General features: G+C 44.4%; 1 protein-coding gene across 11 annotated transcripts in view; it reads right to left on the bottom strand.

Moving 5' to 3' along the window:
• The window catches only part of CBR4 (carbonyl reductase 4), a 90,846-nt gene extending 74,075 nt beyond the window's left edge, over nt 1-16,771 (bottom strand). For 8 of the 11 annotated variants that reach the window (XR_009564446.1, XM_060301381.1, XM_060301377.1 and 5 more), the window contains exons 1-4: nt 16,475-16,771; nt 14,778-14,898; nt 13,919-14,055; nt 11,080-11,214 (exon numbers count right to left, since the gene is read on the bottom strand). Coding sequence is in view for 10 of the 11 variants with exons in the window: in XM_060301381.1 (XP_060157364.1) it covers nt 11,080-11,214; nt 13,919-14,055; nt 14,778-14,898; nt 16,475-16,616 (535 nt within the window). In the remaining variant the exon portion in view is untranslated. Of the gene's footprint in view, nt 1-3; nt 2,325-8,073; nt 8,905-9,430; nt 10,994-11,079; nt 11,215-13,918; nt 14,056-14,777; nt 14,899-16,474 lie in introns of those variants that run through there. The other 3 variants (XM_060301378.1, XM_030845250.3, XM_030845248.2) reach the window with 3 other exon arrangements.
• Nucleotides 16,772-17,669: the final 898 nt, after the last annotated feature.

Genomic DNA, 17,669 nt, shown 5'->3' with positions numbered 1-17,669 from the left:
AAGAGAAATGTTTGCTCATTTGGTTGAAAAGGGCAGACACTAAGACACTTGCTCAATTTCAAAAAAAATAAATTCGCTGCTGAAAATTTGAGATGATTAATAAACCTTGTTTAGGAAATACAGAGTTTTGCTAGCAATCAGTACCCAAGTACTCAATTTTTATTCAATTTAACCCAATGAACATTTACTGAACACTAAAATATTTGACCCAACTCGTAGCACAATATGATTGGATAGATATAAACATGAATAAAAATTCCATTCCTTAACGAACCTGTAACCTAGGGAGGAAACACTCACTTGCACCCCTAATTATAACAAAAGGAACTTGGGTGAATATCCTGATAGAGGTGAACACAAAGAACCACACAAGTGATTAATTTTCACTTGATTAGGGGTGGAGTGGGGGAGTAGAGGGAAGGAAAGCATCACAAACATGGTCACATGACCTGATTTGGCAGTTCTGACAAAAATTAGTTTCATGTGCTATAGCTAAGATAGCTGATGATTAGAAAGACCAGTATTTCCAATGTTCCTATAAGAAAAAAAACCTAATGGAATTATCCAATCCTGATGCAAGTATACACAGATAATTTTTAAAGTTAACACAGCAGTGCTGTGTGCAATAAGGTTTGCAGAGAACATGTTCTCAAGTAGCAAGAGCTGTAGTTAAAGTGACATAATATATGGAGTTCCAGTTCTAAATGGTTCACAGAACAGAAGAACTGCATATCTATTAAGGAAATCTTGTGAGATTAGTCTGATACATATGAATACATATTACCAATAACTTCTATAATCAGTATTCTGTACGCTACTCATCATTTAGACTTAAAAAAAGAAGGCAAAGTACAGCTGTGATGAAACCCCGTCATGGGTGCGCTGTGAGCGGAGCTCCACCTACAGGAAGATCCAAGTACTGCACGGGCTGCGGCTACCCAACAAGCAGGGTCGCAGGGCTCCCGGATCCGAAGTCTCTGGACACACTTCAGGGTCAAAGGTGCCTCAGAAAGTGAATCAGGAAGAGAACGCACTCCACATGCCTACAACGTCGACTGAATAAATCACGAATCTAACATTTAAATATCCAGGTCATCTTCTCAAAGAGTTCATGATACAATTATTTACTCTAAGGTTATTTTGAATTCTAGCAAAATTGGCATAAAATATTTCCCCACTAACTCTCAACCCTCGGCAGAAAATCAATGATGCATTTTAATCTTAAAAAATAAAACAGACCTTAATAAACTACAGTAAAGACGCGCTGCAAGAAAGACCTCGTGACTACTGGTTAGCTCAACTTCTAAGTGGCTCTGCTGACGTCTTCTCAGAGGTGGCATTTCGTGGCAAGCAGGGCACGGGTGAGGACACCCCCCACTAGCTTCCGTCCCCCGCTCTGCTGTACTCTGCAAGCTAACAGCTGGGCAGCACGCACCATCTAAACTGCAGGCTGCTCCTGTCTCGTAAAACAGGGGCAGTAGACTGAGAATGGCAGACTTCAGCTCTACATAGCTACGACTCCAGGATGAAGGTATGCCTCGTCACGGGTCGTCGTATTTCCCCTCAAAGGCCCCCAGTTCTTACACTGCAGCCGTGTGGCTGGAAGAGCTCCTGTTCAGCAAGCACCGGTGGATGCTCATCCGGGTCGTTACTCAGGCTGTGCTGAAGGGAACTGAGGTGACCAGCTTCTGGGGGAATGTAAGGCCACACGGTCTGTGAGAGGCCACCAAGAAGTGTTTTCACCCTGGGAAAAAGGCAGATCTGGAACAGGGCGCGAGGTGCGGGAAGGCAGACTGCAGACAGGAAGGGAGATTCAGGCAGTGAAACGGCGAGAAGGCAGGCCTCTGCCACAGAGGTGCGGCCGTGGGACAGACCCGGTCCTCCAGAGCCAGCCACGGGAGCCAGCCACCGCGGCAGACAGACTGACACGCGTGCTTCTGACAGGAGACAGGCCTCGTCCGACACCACGGCCTGGACTCATGTCCGTGAGGGCTCAGATCTGTCGAGGAGAGAGCGGAGCCCGCGGGTCCAGCACAGCGTCAGGCTGCTCGGGCCCCCACCCCGCGGGCCGGCTCTCCCTCGACTGCTCCCACCAAGTGGAGGATCAGGGCGTCATTTCACAGGGGGAGTTCCAGGGCCTCTCCCACTGGGAACGGACAGCTGGACGGACAGGCCTCACAGCACAGCTGCCGACCAGCGCTGGACTCTGAACTGAAAGCCTAAAAGTGCAGTGGGGGGCGGAGGCCAGGCTGAGAGGGAGAGAAGCCATCCCCAATGCTGGTTTCTCCTCCTGGACCATGATGTCGGATACAGAGAGCAGGAACCTGTCCCAAACGCAAGCACCGTCCTCTCACTGTCAGCAGCTTTTTTTTTTCTTCTTAAATTAATAGACTTTATTTTTTAGAGCAGCTTTAGGTTTACAAAAAAACTGATCAGAAAGTGGAGGGAGTCCCCACATACCTCATAAAACACTGCCTTCCCCCTGCACCCCCCAATTATTAACACCCTGCCTTAGCACACCGCATCTGGTGAACCAACACTCATATGCTATTAAGTGAGGTCATGGTTTACCCCAGGGGAAGCCCTTTGGGTTGGACAGGTCTATGTTCCGACGAATGCATCTCATCATGTATCCACCACTAGTCTCACGCAGAGCGGTTTTACTACAACTAAAACTCTATCTGCAGCTTCTTCAAATTCATATATATCGTCCCCTAATTTATCAGAAATCCAAGAAAAACATGAAGCTAGTCTCTAGTGATAAAGTAGTCCAGGCTCTACCAAATTTCACTATCATTTTATGCTACAGCTCATGAATTACATGATCCTGAATTATAAATATATCCACAACCAGGGCACTGCATATAAAGTCTCCTAGACTCTCTACCAAATCTCGTGGGACCTGAGCAGAGATATTAGTCGTTTGTAAACATTGCACACACCCGTTTCTGTGCTTGTGTTGTTTCCCAATTTATGATCTCTCCTCGGCCCCAGAGGATGCTCTCCCACAGCATCCTCCCACTTTATTTATAAAGCTCTGGAAATTTCACTTTACTACTCACTTTACTACATATATATTTACAACACCTTTCAAGCTGGGTTGTAAAAATTACAAACTCCCAGTTGGTGCCACTGCCCACAGATGGCGTCACTGTGGATCACCTATGGGAGTCAGAGGCTTCGGCGGGCTGCAAAGCTGTCACTCCTTAAGCCGGAGAGATAACTGAGCACCAGGCGCTCGGCCAACAGAACAGGACACCGCTGCTGCAGTTCCACATCGGTGATGGCACGCTCAGTACACTTCCGAGAGGTAGGAGCTCTTTAGGAACAGGATACCCTTTCTCAGAAAAGCAAGTGTGTGGTTCTCGTCCAGTGAGAGCTTATATTTGGTCAGCTCCCAAGGAAATGTACTTCCTTGACCCATTTTTGGCTACCTATAGAGTATAAATAAACAGCATCTCACTTCCATATGACTTGGTCACTATTTTAGTTTTGAATATTTTGATATACAGCAGAGAGCTCATATTTAAATAAGACGCCAGGACTTTAGCCAGTTTTAGACACCAGTACTACCAACTGTGGGATATGCACTGTCTAATATGGCTCTCTGCTTAGATGTCCATTCTCTAAGTTCCTAGGACCTAGAAGGAATTAAAATAATCCAAGACACTTTTTTAGGGAGATAAAACAAGGCTGTTGCCAAAATCCAGACCAAGATTTTAACCAGAACGAATGTGTATGTTCTAATATTACACTTGTAAAAGTGTACAGGGAAGCAGCGTAAAAAATCAACACCACACTGAACAGCACACAACAGCACCTAAAGCAGTATCTGTTTTAAGTAGCTGCAAGCCTCTGCAAGCATCTGCCAGCAAGACTTTGTCCCAGGAGTAAACATAAAGGCTCTGCAACTAAAAGAAGGGAGGAGAGGGCGCAAAACACTTAGGGTGCCCTGTAGAAACACATGACTGCTGTACCATCTGTCCAGATGTTAAGGGCACGAACCCTTTGAGCCCTGGCAGGTTCAGTCCCAAGACGACACTCATATATATACTCACACATGTGCAAAATAAATCATTTACAAGTACTGTCACTGCATTACTAGTCGGACCAGCAAAAGATCAGAAACAACCGAAGTGCCCAATGAGAGGCACAGGTTAAATGAATTACAGTGCACCCATAAAACAGACATTATTGTCTTTTAACTCAGCCATTAAAAATAGGGAAGCAGTCACAAAAGACCACACTTCGTATGACAGGGACAGAAAGTAGATGAGTGGGTGCTAAAGGCTGGGGAGACTGGAGGGAAATGGGGAGTGAATGCTCACGGCTACAGGATTTCTTTTGGGATGATGAAAATACGATGTTCTCAAATGTATCAGGGTGATGATGGAACAATTCTGTGACTACACTAAACCCACTGAATTGGACATTTTACATGGGTGAATGATGAGGTACGTGAGTTATATTTCCACAGAGCTGTTATTTTAAAAAGTGAAGCAGTTCTCTATATGGAATCAACTCCAGAATAGATTGTTCTATGAGTAAAGCAAGGTACAGAACATTGTGAATAGTATGATCAATTTGTGTTTTCTTAAAAATATGTATTGTGAATGAAAAACGCTGCCTGCCATATCAGTAAACAAAGTGGTGGTCCAGTGGTTAGGACTCTGTGCTTCCACTGCAGGGGCCATGGGTTCAATCCCTGGTCTGGGGACTGAGATCCCACAAGCCTCGGCGCCAAAAAAAAAAAAAGTAAACAAAGGCTGTTGCAGCCATCAAGCCACTACAGCTGCCCCCAACGGTGAGCCCTGAGGGGACTCAGGATGGGAAAGATAGGAAAGCACACGACACTGGCCCCAGAGAGCTGAGGTGCACATCAAAGGAATGATTTCAGTGAGCCCAGACTCTTGCATCTTCCCATACACAGAAAAGCGCTAAATTCCTTAACTTGAGATGTCTGGTTTTCTTTATTTAACAGTCATCTTTTGATGTTCCAATTACCTGGCCTTTGTTGCAACAACTCCTCTACATCCTGGCTCCCCCTTACCTCTTGGGAGCAGCCCCTCGGAGCTGTCTGAGAGGCTGCCTCCCAGGCTTAAGCCCTCAGAAAGTCTGCCAAATAAAACCTAATTCTCAATTTTTAGGTTGTGCTTTTTTTTTTCAGTCGACTATATATATATATATATATATATATGCTTTACTGACTTATATATGAAATACAGAGAGAACTAGCTGACTGTGGTTGGTTGCCTCTGAGGAAAGAACTGAATGGCTAGAGAAGACTCACTTTTCACTCTATGCCTTTTTGTACTTTTGAATTTTGTACATGTTTGTGTTATCTATTGAAAACACATTTTTAAAAGCAATGTATTGGGCTTCCCTGGGGGCGCAGTGGTTGAGAGTCTGCCTGCCGATGCAGGGGACACGGGTTCATGCCCCGGTCCAGAAGGATTCCACATGCCACGGAGCGGCTGGGCCCGTGAGCCATGGCCGCTGAGCCTGTGCGTCCAGAGCCTGTGCTCCGCAACGGGAGAGGCCACAACAGTGAGAGGCCCGCGTACCGCAAAAGAAAAAAAAAAAAGCACTGTATCCAATATAGTTTCAATTTATCAAATATTCTGTTTCTCATATTCAATATTCTCCAATCAGTAACATTTATCCATGATGAGAAATTTATAGTTAATGTAATACCAAAACTTAGCAACTAATTCATCTTTAAAAAGTTTAAAATATTAGGCAGCAAATGATAGCCTAATTGATTATTGTGCTTGTCCCTTGTTTTTCCTATTATGATTTGCTTTTTAACTGTTTTTAACTTAATTGGAAACTCCATTTGCAGGTGACGAGGAAAACTAACATTAAAAATAAACATATCAATTCTGATGTTTATCAACTCCGTTAAAGGATCTGAAGAATCTAGTAGAAATTACTATCTAAAATAAAGTTAATAACCCATAGACTCGATTTAATGCTACCATTTCAACTTGTACTTTGCTTCTAATTAGTGAAGCATGTTCATACGATGCTTATAGCGCAGCGAATATAATATATTACACTACAGCCAAGATAATAAAGGTCACCCTACTCAGTGTCCACATTTTTTAGCAACAGGATTTTTCTTTCCTTCAGTGTAAACTGCACTAGAAAGTAAGATCTTTAGGAAAGGCTATACAAACACACATCCCTAACACTCATAAAACTTCCCTTTATATACAAACTGGATTTGAACTATTTAGCCTGTTGCCTTGACAACTAATTAACCCTGACAAAATTAAGCATTCCTTCTCCAGCGTTTCCATAGCATCACAGGGGTACCTGCTTGGCATTCATCACATGGCACTGTAATTATTTGTCTATACACCTGTCTTTCCCACTGTACTTCTTTCCTTGTGGCAGAAATAGCTTATTCGTGTCTGTAATTTTGGAGCGTTGCCAGCGCTCACATACAGGAGACACTCAGGAAGTCTGCTGAATGAGTGATTAGAATCAGGATTAGGAACACTTGCACTACCCTGAAACCATCCAGCTTCGAGATCCTCGTGACCTAGAGTTAACTCTTCATCACCCACACTACTGCAATCCCTAAAAAAGAGAGAAGCACATACATGCTGCCCCAAACCATCTACTCTACACATGGTTAAACTCAGCTAACATGAAAATCAATCAGGCTGCACAAAGCACACACACACAGAAAGCAGTGCCAAGACCACAATGCAGCTTTGAGATTTTCTTTTTTTCCCCCCAAAACTGAATGTATCTAAATCAAGTCATTTATCAAATGTTCATGGATTTGGAATGCTTGAACTCAGCCGGTCTCTGACTAAACAATGAATTGGGACGATGGAACGCTGTAGACCAAGAGGCCTGCCAGGACATTCCAACAATTCCCTGGTCCCTGCTGGTTCAGCACCGGTGCCAAACACAACACCAGCTCTAGGGCCCACGGAGCAGAGCGGCCAGGGTGGCCTTACGAGCCCCCAGCGGGCCAGCCCCAGTGCCCACAGCAAGCTGGGTCAAAGGTCCCACGGCGACTGGCAGAGACACAGGAGAACACTCACTGTCCTCAACAATCCACTAACCAAACCTTCTATCACACCAGCTAATGAATGATGATGCAGATTTGAGTTTTAGCACCTTTTTATTAGTCTCTTAACTAATCCAGGCGATTTTTGTCAACTAGTAATTTGTCAAAAGGCAAATAATGTAAAGGTAAAAGTTATAAAATTGGAAGATTCCAGATATTTTAGACAGAACATAATAGCAAAAGAACAAAAAGACCTAAATCTTGTAATGATATAAAACAAATTTAAGGGGCCATAATTTTCAAGACTTACTAGCTGACAATCAAAAGATAAAGCTTTTGTAACAGTTCCACCAAAAACTAGCTGTGGAACCTTGGGCAACTCACTCTGTCTCTTGGGGCCCAGTCTTCTAAACAGTTAAGATGACTAGAATAAATCATCACTAAGATCCTGTCCATCTAACATTATCCCATAATCAGTGCAAAATTTTAAAATAAAGATCTTATATAAAATATAAGGTACAGAAATTTTTTTCTAGGCACCAGTTCATTACTTGATTTTTTTCGCAATCATTTTAGAACTACTCATTTTAGAACTTTTTTTTAATCATTTTAGAACTATTTCTAATCATTTTAGAAGTATTCAGGTTCTAAACTACTCTTATCTATGAGTATCAATTCACAGGCTAATTAACGGCTTCCTTCTCCATAAAGCAAAAGCCATAATCAATAGTTGTTCTAGATAAACACACAAACGTGTGTCTGTCTGACAAATATGTAATCGTGTATGCGCACGCACATGCGCTCTGGCATGCATCTGGGCTGGGCGAAGTGCACACTTTCACACGCTGCCACGCTCTCGTCTCCCCCGTGCTCTGTGAGCCACCCCAGCTCTGCCTACACCTCCAGGGAGCAGCTTGGGACCGGCTCCACTGCCACACACTCACACGAGAACCAACAGCCCGATATCAACCTGCTCAATTCGTGGACTTGTCAACTCTTTCGCAAAAAAAAAACAGACTAAACGTCAGCCTTCAACAGGTCTTCTCTACTTTTTTGTTTATTTTGTTATCTGCAAATTTGTACAAACATATAAATGGCTCTACTCTCCAGAGACGTATTTCTGAGGTTACCGCTGGGGCCGGAGACTGTGCTTGGAATACTGAACTGCAATGTTTTCTTAAAACCAGAGTCTACTTTGTTACACAGGTCTGCTTGTAAATTTGTGGAACCCCAGATATTTGAGGCAGCTTCCATAATTCTCATTTTGTATTTCTAACTGGACCAGTACTAACTTTATATGTGCTTAACTGGTTTATACACCTTGGGACGCTACCTGGTACGTTTCTGACTCATCTTAGAAGCACCGTACTTAGTACTCACACTCTCAACGGTTCTGGCCTATTCCGACAGGAGTGACAGGACAGTCCCGGAGACTCTGCCTTTCAGGTTTGGGAGCACCTGATACGTTTTCACGTACATACTCTGAAGCGCTTGCACCTGCCCCCACCATCCTGTGGACTCCACGCACCCACAGTGCTGTCTTCTGGCGCCTGCGTGCTCGCTGGCTGTTTCAGTTACTCCCGGGAGCCTCAAAACATGTGGACATCAGAAAGGGAGACGTGTGTTTAAAACTGGAGCTTTGGGGCATTTAAACCTTTTTGAATTGCGCTTCAGCAGAAGTTTTTCCTCCTAATCCTGTGCCTGTTCTGGTCCAGGCAGAGGCTGGTTCTGCAGCTCTGCTTTGAAGGAGTGCGTCCACAGTCACTCCACCCCCTCTCCCTTCTGCCCTGAAGGTCACTCGGCATACAGTGGAAATCCAAGTTTCAAATGGGACTTCAGTCATTTGTAGAATGCTCTGTGTTCATGGGTGCAGATGGCTACCAAATGGAATAAACTTGGTTACAAACTGGGGCAACTAATTTGAAAAGCAACAAACCAGCTCTAAGTTGTACATTCGAATTTATTTAAAAAGTCTTAGCACAAGTTGGAGAATTTCTTTAGCCTTTAGCAACTTAAACTATAATTCCCATCATTCTGTTTCAATATTTTCCAATTACCTGTAACAGACCAACCAAGCTAAACTGGCTCTGCGTCCTATTTAATCCATCAATATTTTCAACTCGTGTGGAGTGCCTCAAGTCAGCACAGTGAAAGGAACAGGTGCACTTTATAAAATGCCCCCCTCGCCTTCTTCAGGAGGCTCTGACTGCTGCGGTACTGAGCCCACATCACATTTGCTTTGTCTTCCAGGTGACCTGCGCCCTGCTGCCTTGGTCTTCCTACAGGCTTCACAAGAACACCAGTGTTCCCGATGGATTCTCCACAGGCGGCCAGCTCTACTGCGAGCCCACCCCCGCGCACCCCCACCCCCACCCCCACCTCCCGCCCCATGACTTCCACTCCTGAAGATTCCTTAAATACCCACCTCTCTAACCACGTTCATTGTCGGCCACTCCCAAACAGGTCAGATTTTAGTAGCCTGAGTTCCTCTGAGGAATACCTCCCGCACACGGGCTAGAACCTGCAGTGGCCGGCGTGCGTGCCCTCACTTCTGTTACCACGTGCCACCCCTGCTCCCCGCACCATCACACAGCAGGCCTCAGAGTGCCCCCTTCGCTCACTAAAGAGGCAACCACAGCTAAAATCACTGTTACAACCTACTACTTCCCAGAGTGACTTTTCAAAAGATGTTTCTTCCCCCTGAGTCTGCGTAAAATATATTTTCTCCTTCAAATTTTTCTTTGTGTTGAAATTCTAACATGAATACGGGGTAGCTCTCTGGGACACAGTGACACCCAGTGAAAGGTGTCTTCTCCATTTTGGAAACAAACATATGTGACCTCTGATCATTCTTTCTCTGTACAAACACTGGCTTTCTGCAGTACAGGCAGACCTTGTTTTATTGCGCTTTGCAGACACTGCGTGTTTTACAAGTTGAAGGTTTTGGGCAACCCTAGATCAAGCAAGTCTACTGGCGCCATTTTTCCAATAGCATTTGCTCACTTCATGTCTCTGTGTCACATTTTGGTAATTCTCAAAATATTTCAAACTTTTTCATTATTACTGTATTTGCTGTGGTATCTGTAATCAGTGGTCTTTGATGTCCGCACTACAACTTGACTTGAAGGCTCAGATGATGGTTAGCATTTTTTAGCAATATTTTTCAATTAAGGTATGAACACTGTTTTTACAGATATAGTGTTACTGCACACTTAACAGACTACAGCATAGTGTAAACATAGCTTATATGTGCACTGGGAAACCAAAAGGTTTGTTGACTCGCTTTATTGTGACATGCACTCTATTGCAGTGCCTGGAACCGAACCAGCAGTGTCTCTGAGGTCATCAGTACATCAGTTATTGTAGGGGATTACTGCATGAAATGTGCAAATGACATCATCTACATAGCCTTGTTGGATTATCTCCTCTGGTTCACACTGTTATTAAAAGCACATTGTATTATAGAGCTATTCCGATATTTTAGATATAAAGCTGTGTTCTTTCTTTAATCTAGACGTATGGAATACATTAGGTAATAGATGCATTACTTGGAAAGTTCTGCTTTGACAAACTGACAAAGTCTAAATTAACAAATACTGTATCCCAGCGAGCAGCAAATCAATGAAACATCCCAAGAAGAGGAGAAAGACAATTAAAATGGAAACATTCTCCAAAGGGACACAACTTGGACCCGCTCACCTGCAGGGTGTAGGCTACCAGCACTCCCCAGCCCACTTACTTGAAATTCTTACATTCAGCTCTTGAGAGTTCTTAACTTAAATACAACTGACTTTAAATGAGAAGTTCCTCTTGTGGTTTTAGGACAGATGCAGCATCCCGGCCCCCTGAGTCCCGTCAGACCAAGGTCATGCCCTCCCGGGCAGCGCTGCTCCAGCACTGAGTAACAATGCAGGTCCCCTGCTCCTGTCCCAGCACCTCTGAGAAGTGCCTGATGATGATGACGTACTTACAGACACAAAAACAGTCTTTACTGTTGTCGTAAAAAGCCATAGATGCATATACATTAAGAGAAAAAAGAAGTTCCCACTTACCTGGCGCAACTACATTCACTCTAATTTTCTTTCTTGCTACTTCTTTAGCAAGAGCGCGTGAGAACGCAACTAGCCCGCCTTTACTGGCGCTGTACACGGACTGCCCAGAACTGCCTTTTACACCTACAACGCTTCCTGGAAAAAGAAATGAGAGCAAATTCAAACCAATTAATGGGGTTACTATTCTGAATGTTCAGATGCTCTACAGTAAACAAACAAAGTACAAACTATTCTACCCTGTCCTTTGCTAAAATTAGGAATCCTAACCATTGTCATTTGAGTAGTAAGACTTAGGGTCTGAGTCTGCTCAGATACATAGAGAAAACAGGATCCAAAAGAAGCTCACGGGAAACCCTGAGTGCCAGGCAGGGGTTGAGAACGGATCCATTAAGTGACAGGAACCCATTCTCATCTCTGAGGAGGACAAACATGACGAAAATTCTACAGTAGTTACAAAGGCTTCCAATAGGAAAAGGTTAAACCAGAAAAAAAAAGTCAGATAAAGGCTGATTTTATGATTCTACCACACAGATAAGTATTTATTTCCACCTAAAAAAAATAGTTCATCTGAGGATAAATCTTACTAAATTTCAACTACTATCAATCTAAATTAGCAAAGTTTCAATTGCACACTATCTGTAAAATTGCAATTTAGTTACCTTCAGTGATGTATTAACCTGTACCGCCTACTATAAAGATTCTTGGGTGGCTTCATTTATATGAATATGAAAGAATAATTTATAATTCAAGTATCAACTGTATGGAAATAAATTCTTGCAGAAGAGAAATTGGGGAAATAATCTTCTCCACCAGTGACCTGTACTTATGATATAAAAATTAATCAAGAGCCTCAGAAAATTTTTGAGAAAGTAATTTAATTTTAGATAAAGAGAACATTCCAAATACTTCTCAAATTATAATCAAGTCCAATATTAAAATATTTAACCATGTCAGATGTCCCATGCCAGTTAATGACAAAGGAAGAGAAATATGAAGCACAGAAAGAGAGAAAAGACACATCAGACACAGGAAACGCACGTGGAGAGAGAAAGGGGTTTGGGGAGAAAGAAAAACAGGGAGAGACACAAAAAAGAAAGAACAACGCAGGCTTAAGAGGAGAGGCCGAGCATGAGGCTGGAGCAGCTGTATTTCACGCCATACGCTACAGTTCACCTGTCAGAGTGATAACTTCTGAAATACAATGGACTTTCTCGCAGTTTAAAGTAGTCCCCTCTGTGATAAGAGTCCCCTAGTTTATTTTCAATACTCTATTTTTATTTACTTTCAGCATGAGTCTAAAAGTTTGCATGTAAACAAAGGACTGATATGGGCTTTTTATATATATCTAAAAGGGGGATATTTTAGAGTTAAACAAATACACCCCACTTTATCAGGTAAAACATACAGGCCAGTGTACCAGCTCACAAGAACCCAAATCATACCTGGCTGTGTTAGAAGGCAAAGGTCAACTCATTTACTAAGCTTTTATAAGAAAACTGACCTCTCACATTTTTAAGGGTAAATGTCAAAAATGTTCTACTTCTTATTAGCACAGTATTCTTTCCTTTCCTCATTTTCAGAAAAGAAAAACCCTATATTCTGGCTTTAAAAACCCTTATATTCTGGTTTAAACCCTATATATCAACCCTATATTCTGGCTTGGAAAGACATCTCCTGCATTAGAAAGAACAGGGTCACTGACTGTAACAGAGCAGCATCCCCCTTCTGTGGCCTCCTACGGTATCACCACTTAAAAGGCAGATGGCATGCTGCTATTTTCAAACTGTCAGACTGAAATACAACTTCAAGCCACTTTGCATTTTAAGGTCTATATGCACATTCTACAGTCTGTCTGCCCTGTGGGTAGGTGAACTGAAGTCTAGGAGTTACTTACATCACCCTAAAAAACTGAAAAGGTTGTTCTCTTAAGTAAACCTCCTCTTAGACCTCTGAACTAGATTTATTAGTGACCCATGCAAGCACTGTAGAAATCACTTTTTAGCCCCCACTATCAAAAAGTTTTTAATTTCTTGCCCAGTTTGAAAATTCGGTTTCACATAAAAATCAGGATGTTCGGACTTCCCTGGAGGCACAGTGGTTAAGAATCCACCTGCCAATGCAGGGGACATGGGCTCAAGCCCTGGTCCGGGAAGATCCCACATGCCGCAGAGCAACTAAGCCCGTGCGCCACAACTACCGAAGCCTGTGTGCCTAGAGCCCGTGAGCCACAACTACTGAGCCTGTGCACCACAACTACTGAGCCTGTGCTCTAGAGCCCGTGACCCACAACTACTGAAGCCCGCGCGCCTAGAGCCCGTGAGCCACAACAAGAGAAGCCACCACAGTGAGAAGCCTGTGCGCCACAACGAAGAGTAGCCCCCACTTACCACAACGAAAGCCTGCACGCAGCAACAAAGACCCAACACAGCCAAATATAAATAAATAAATAAATATTTTTAAAAGTTAAAAAAAAAAACTGGATGCCCAATTTCTCTTAAAAAAATCCAAATAGCTGGCCAAACTGCACCATGTTTGTGCACAGCAACGACCTGCTGGATCTGAGCCATTCCCCACTGGGCACCTTTTGTCATGTATTACCTGGCTCGTGCAGTCACTTTCCCAATACCTGGTGGTGTCACTCATATAACACCTGCTTGACCACTAGAAGGATGTAAATGGGTGATTCCTGTTTTACCGATTAATCAGTTAATCTAACCCTTTTTCTACAGATAATAAAGATACATTCCGTCCAAGTTTCACAAGTAAATATGTTCCAAATTACTTGATAACTTTCTTATGGTACGTGAGATAATAATAAATCCACAGAGGTCAGACTCACCCACATTCACAATGGACCCTGTCTGCTGTTTAATCATTGTCTTCACGGCAGCTCTACAGGTCAGCATGGAGCCCAAGAGGTTAGTATGAAGCTGAGATAGCATATCTTCGGCATTTGTCCTTACTAAGAGATTATCCCTACCAAAAAAACAAAAACCATGTAATTTAAAATTGGGATAAAACAAAACAAATTAAAAAGTCAAGAAACATGTAACATTTTCCCTGAATGCAGAATACAAGAAGTGCTTTATATTTGAGCTAGAACACCTAGAGAGCACATTTTAAACTTGGTTTGAGGCACTAAAATAACAACTGATAAGCCAGAAAGGACCCCTTGGAGGACAGGCCCTGGCCCCACTCAGGTAGAGGGGCACATACCCCTAACTGCTCAAAGTAGGGCCATGTGGCCAAAATAGCTTGAATGAAGTAACTGCCACACTATGCCTTGCTTAGAAAGTAAATTTTTATATTATTCTAAATATTCTGTCCTAAATTCATTAAAAAAAAAAAGAATACCCACTCTGATTCCATTAATATTAACTGAGAAAACATATATGGTAGCAGAGGTCAGGACCATGGTTACCTATAAGGAAGTAATAATTGGGAAGAAACTGCTGGGGTTCTGGAAAAGTTCTGCAGCTCAATATGGGTGGTGATTACAATGTTAAAACCGAAGTGTACCCTTACTATAATCTCAATATAAAAGAATGAAAAGTGTGTGGACTGACAGATCAAGTTTCAAAATACATAGTTTTTCTTCCAATGAGAAGTAAAACAAGTTAATTAATGTTAATTCATATTATTCAAAGACATAGAAGGAAAAAAAGACATATAGAAATGTACTTAACTTTGTGACCAACCTGTTAATTCCAGCTGCATTTACCAAGAAATTAACTCGACCTAAGTTCTTCTCTATCTCTTCAAATGTATTTTGAACATCATGTTCTTTGGCAACATCACAGCTCAACGCCAAATGATCTCCTATACAACAAAATTAGATCAGAATTACTAATAAAGTATAACTTGAATTTAAAAATGATTCAATACACATTTGTCAAGCATCTACTATGAGCTAGATCTGTTCTATCCAGAACATGAGATAAAACATGATTATGTCCCCGATTCCTGATTTTGTGGAGATCAGTCTAATAAACTGGATGGGGGCAGGTGGGTAACAAGAAATAAAGTACTTTGTATGATCATCTAACAATATTTATAGCTTTGACACTGACCCCATGCTATGCAATTCAACAGTTTTCTCTGTTTTATATTCCTTTTTTTTGAAACTGAACGTCTAATTCGGTTTTGATGAATTGGTTTCCTGGCCCTGAAATAAACTCTAGGATTTTTCTGTTTGTTTAACTATGTCACATATATTATAATGACTATTGTTCAAGCCTGACCATTAGGAGAGATAAGACAAAGCAGGAAGCTGTTAAAAAAAAATGCTAAAACTTTTTTACTAAAAACAACTCTTGCCTGCTTTTTAAACATATCCACTTTTTTTGAAGTGTTTAAATACCAAAAAAATTACACTTCAAAGAAAGCATTCTTTATTTTATAATACACCTTTTTAACATTCTAAACTGTAGATTTTTTAAAAAACTAAACAATTGTTTCTCTTCTGGCTAACCTTGCCTAATACATTAACATTAAAATTATCTCCTTAAACATTCGAAGACAGTAGGTCATCCGGGAAGTGATACTCTCTGGGTGAAAACCAGTCAGTCACTCATGGACGACGTAATTCAAGGAAATGCAAGGCCCCAGAGCATCTGCCTCTCTCTCGGCTCTTACCTGAAGACAGGCTGGACCCACAACCCCTGAAACCCAACCAGCAGATTTCATCCTGTCCAGCCAACACTGATGGTGTGGGGTGACCCAGAAGGACCCCCACGTTCTCGCCCCTTTGAATCTGAGCAAGAAGCATGGCTGAGATGCTCTGTGGTCCATAACGTACCACCGGCCCACGTAATCACTTCGGTGAAGCCGTCGGTGACGTTCCTGTAAAGGTGCCCCCCCCCGCCCCCGACGGTGAACCCGGTGCCCCTGCTCCCGGCCCGCCTACTACTCAACAACAGCTGCGAGCTCGGACCGTCACAGCACCCGGTCTCCCTACCCTCCAGAAACTGAAATTCGCAGAGAAACTGGCAATCCATTCCTAATAAACGGGGGTAAATGGAGTTTAAGTGCAATGACAAGGAATCTGGCGGAACAAATCTCATTGTCCCTTGGTGATGGTCACCAAAGCACCGTAGTAACGTCAGTGCCTTGGGCACAGGAAAGCAGACCGGGTACAACCTGGACTGGAAGGGCCGCAGACGTCCTGGGCCGGCACTGCCTGCGCATGCGCACACGTACCAACGCGCAAGAACACGCAGGCGCGCCGGCAAGCCTCGCCAGACGGCGCCGCACCTGCGGCACGCACTGCCCCGCGCCCCACACGGTGAGCCTGACCGGCCCGGGGAGGAGGGCGCCCACGACGGCTTCTCGGACCCGCACCGGCCGCTGTTCACATTCGCCGCGCGGAGGCGGGGCGCCCCCGGTCGGTACCCACCGCCCAGGTCCCCGGCCGCGGCTCTGGCCCCCTGCAGATTCCGGGCGACGATGGCCAGTCGGTAGCCTCTCTGGGCCATCAAGCGGGCCACCACCTTGCCGATGCCCCGGGAGCCTCCGAACACGGCGCACACCCTGTCCATCTGGGACGGGGAGCCGCAGACCCGGAGAAGGAGACTACAAGGCCCGGCCCTTCTCACCGGCCTCGCGCCTTCACACCACGGCGGCTCCCACAAACCGAAGCGCCGCCCCAAGCCTCCCGCCGCCGGACTGGAGCCCGGGAGGGCGGAGGCGCCCAGAGCGCCGCGTCAGCACGTCACGTCGGCGCGCCGACGTCAGTGCGCGGAGGCTACGGGCGCCACGCCCTCCGCGGACGCGAGCGTGGGCGGGAGAGTCCTGGGGCGAGAGAGACGGGGAGCGAGAGCCAGCTTGAAGGGGCCGCGCTGCATGCTGGGACTTGTAGTCTCGGTGCCGGCGAAAGGGCGCGGTAGCGGTGCGGTGGGTGGGGTGGGGCTTGCCCTGCAGTCGGTGGGCCCTGGGCTCCGGCTTTGCCAACACCCTGGACGCTGGATGTTCCGTCGTAAGATCAGGACCGTGCCGGGTTGGGACACAGGGATCACAGCGTTAGGACCCGGGATGGACTCTCCAGGTTGTGTTTGGCTGAGACCTGAGGTCCTCCCGTGAAGGAGTGGACACCGGAGTCAGCGTCACAACAGACCTTGGTCTTCCTGTTGTCCAGCTTGGCTCATGTGCCCCACGCAGGGTGAGGCCTAACAAACCAAACCGTGGGCGCGTCTGGAGCAGAGAAATGTTTCGTATAGGGCTGTAAGAGGGAGAACAAGCCTGACTCCATAGTGGGGCTGTTTCTTCCACTTTAACCTTTGTATTCTGTTGCTGTTACTTTGATTTAAGAATGTTGCCTGCAGCCTGAAATATACAGGAGAGCCAGTGCTCAAGGCTCTGACCTTTAAGGGGACACCACTTTTCCATTCATACAGAGATAAAAAGTTGCAGAACACAGAATAACGTTGTTCTAGTTGGAGGTTTACAGGAACATCGTGACCTGACCTTTGTGGAGAAACTGCAAGAACAAGGGATTCCTACACAAAATGTGCAACAACCAGCCACACCCCCTCCCTCACTTGGCCTTTAAAAATGCTTTGGCTGTTTTGGGGGCACAAGACACCCATCTCCTT

The sequence above is a fragment of the Globicephala melas genome, chromosome 6 (assembly GCF_963455315.2).
Source record: "Globicephala melas chromosome 6, mGloMel1.2, whole genome shotgun sequence".
NCBI classification, from domain to species: domain Eukaryota; kingdom Metazoa; phylum Chordata; class Mammalia; order Artiodactyla; family Delphinidae; genus Globicephala; species Globicephala melas.
This window is presented reverse-complemented; position numbering and strand designations above follow the sequence as displayed.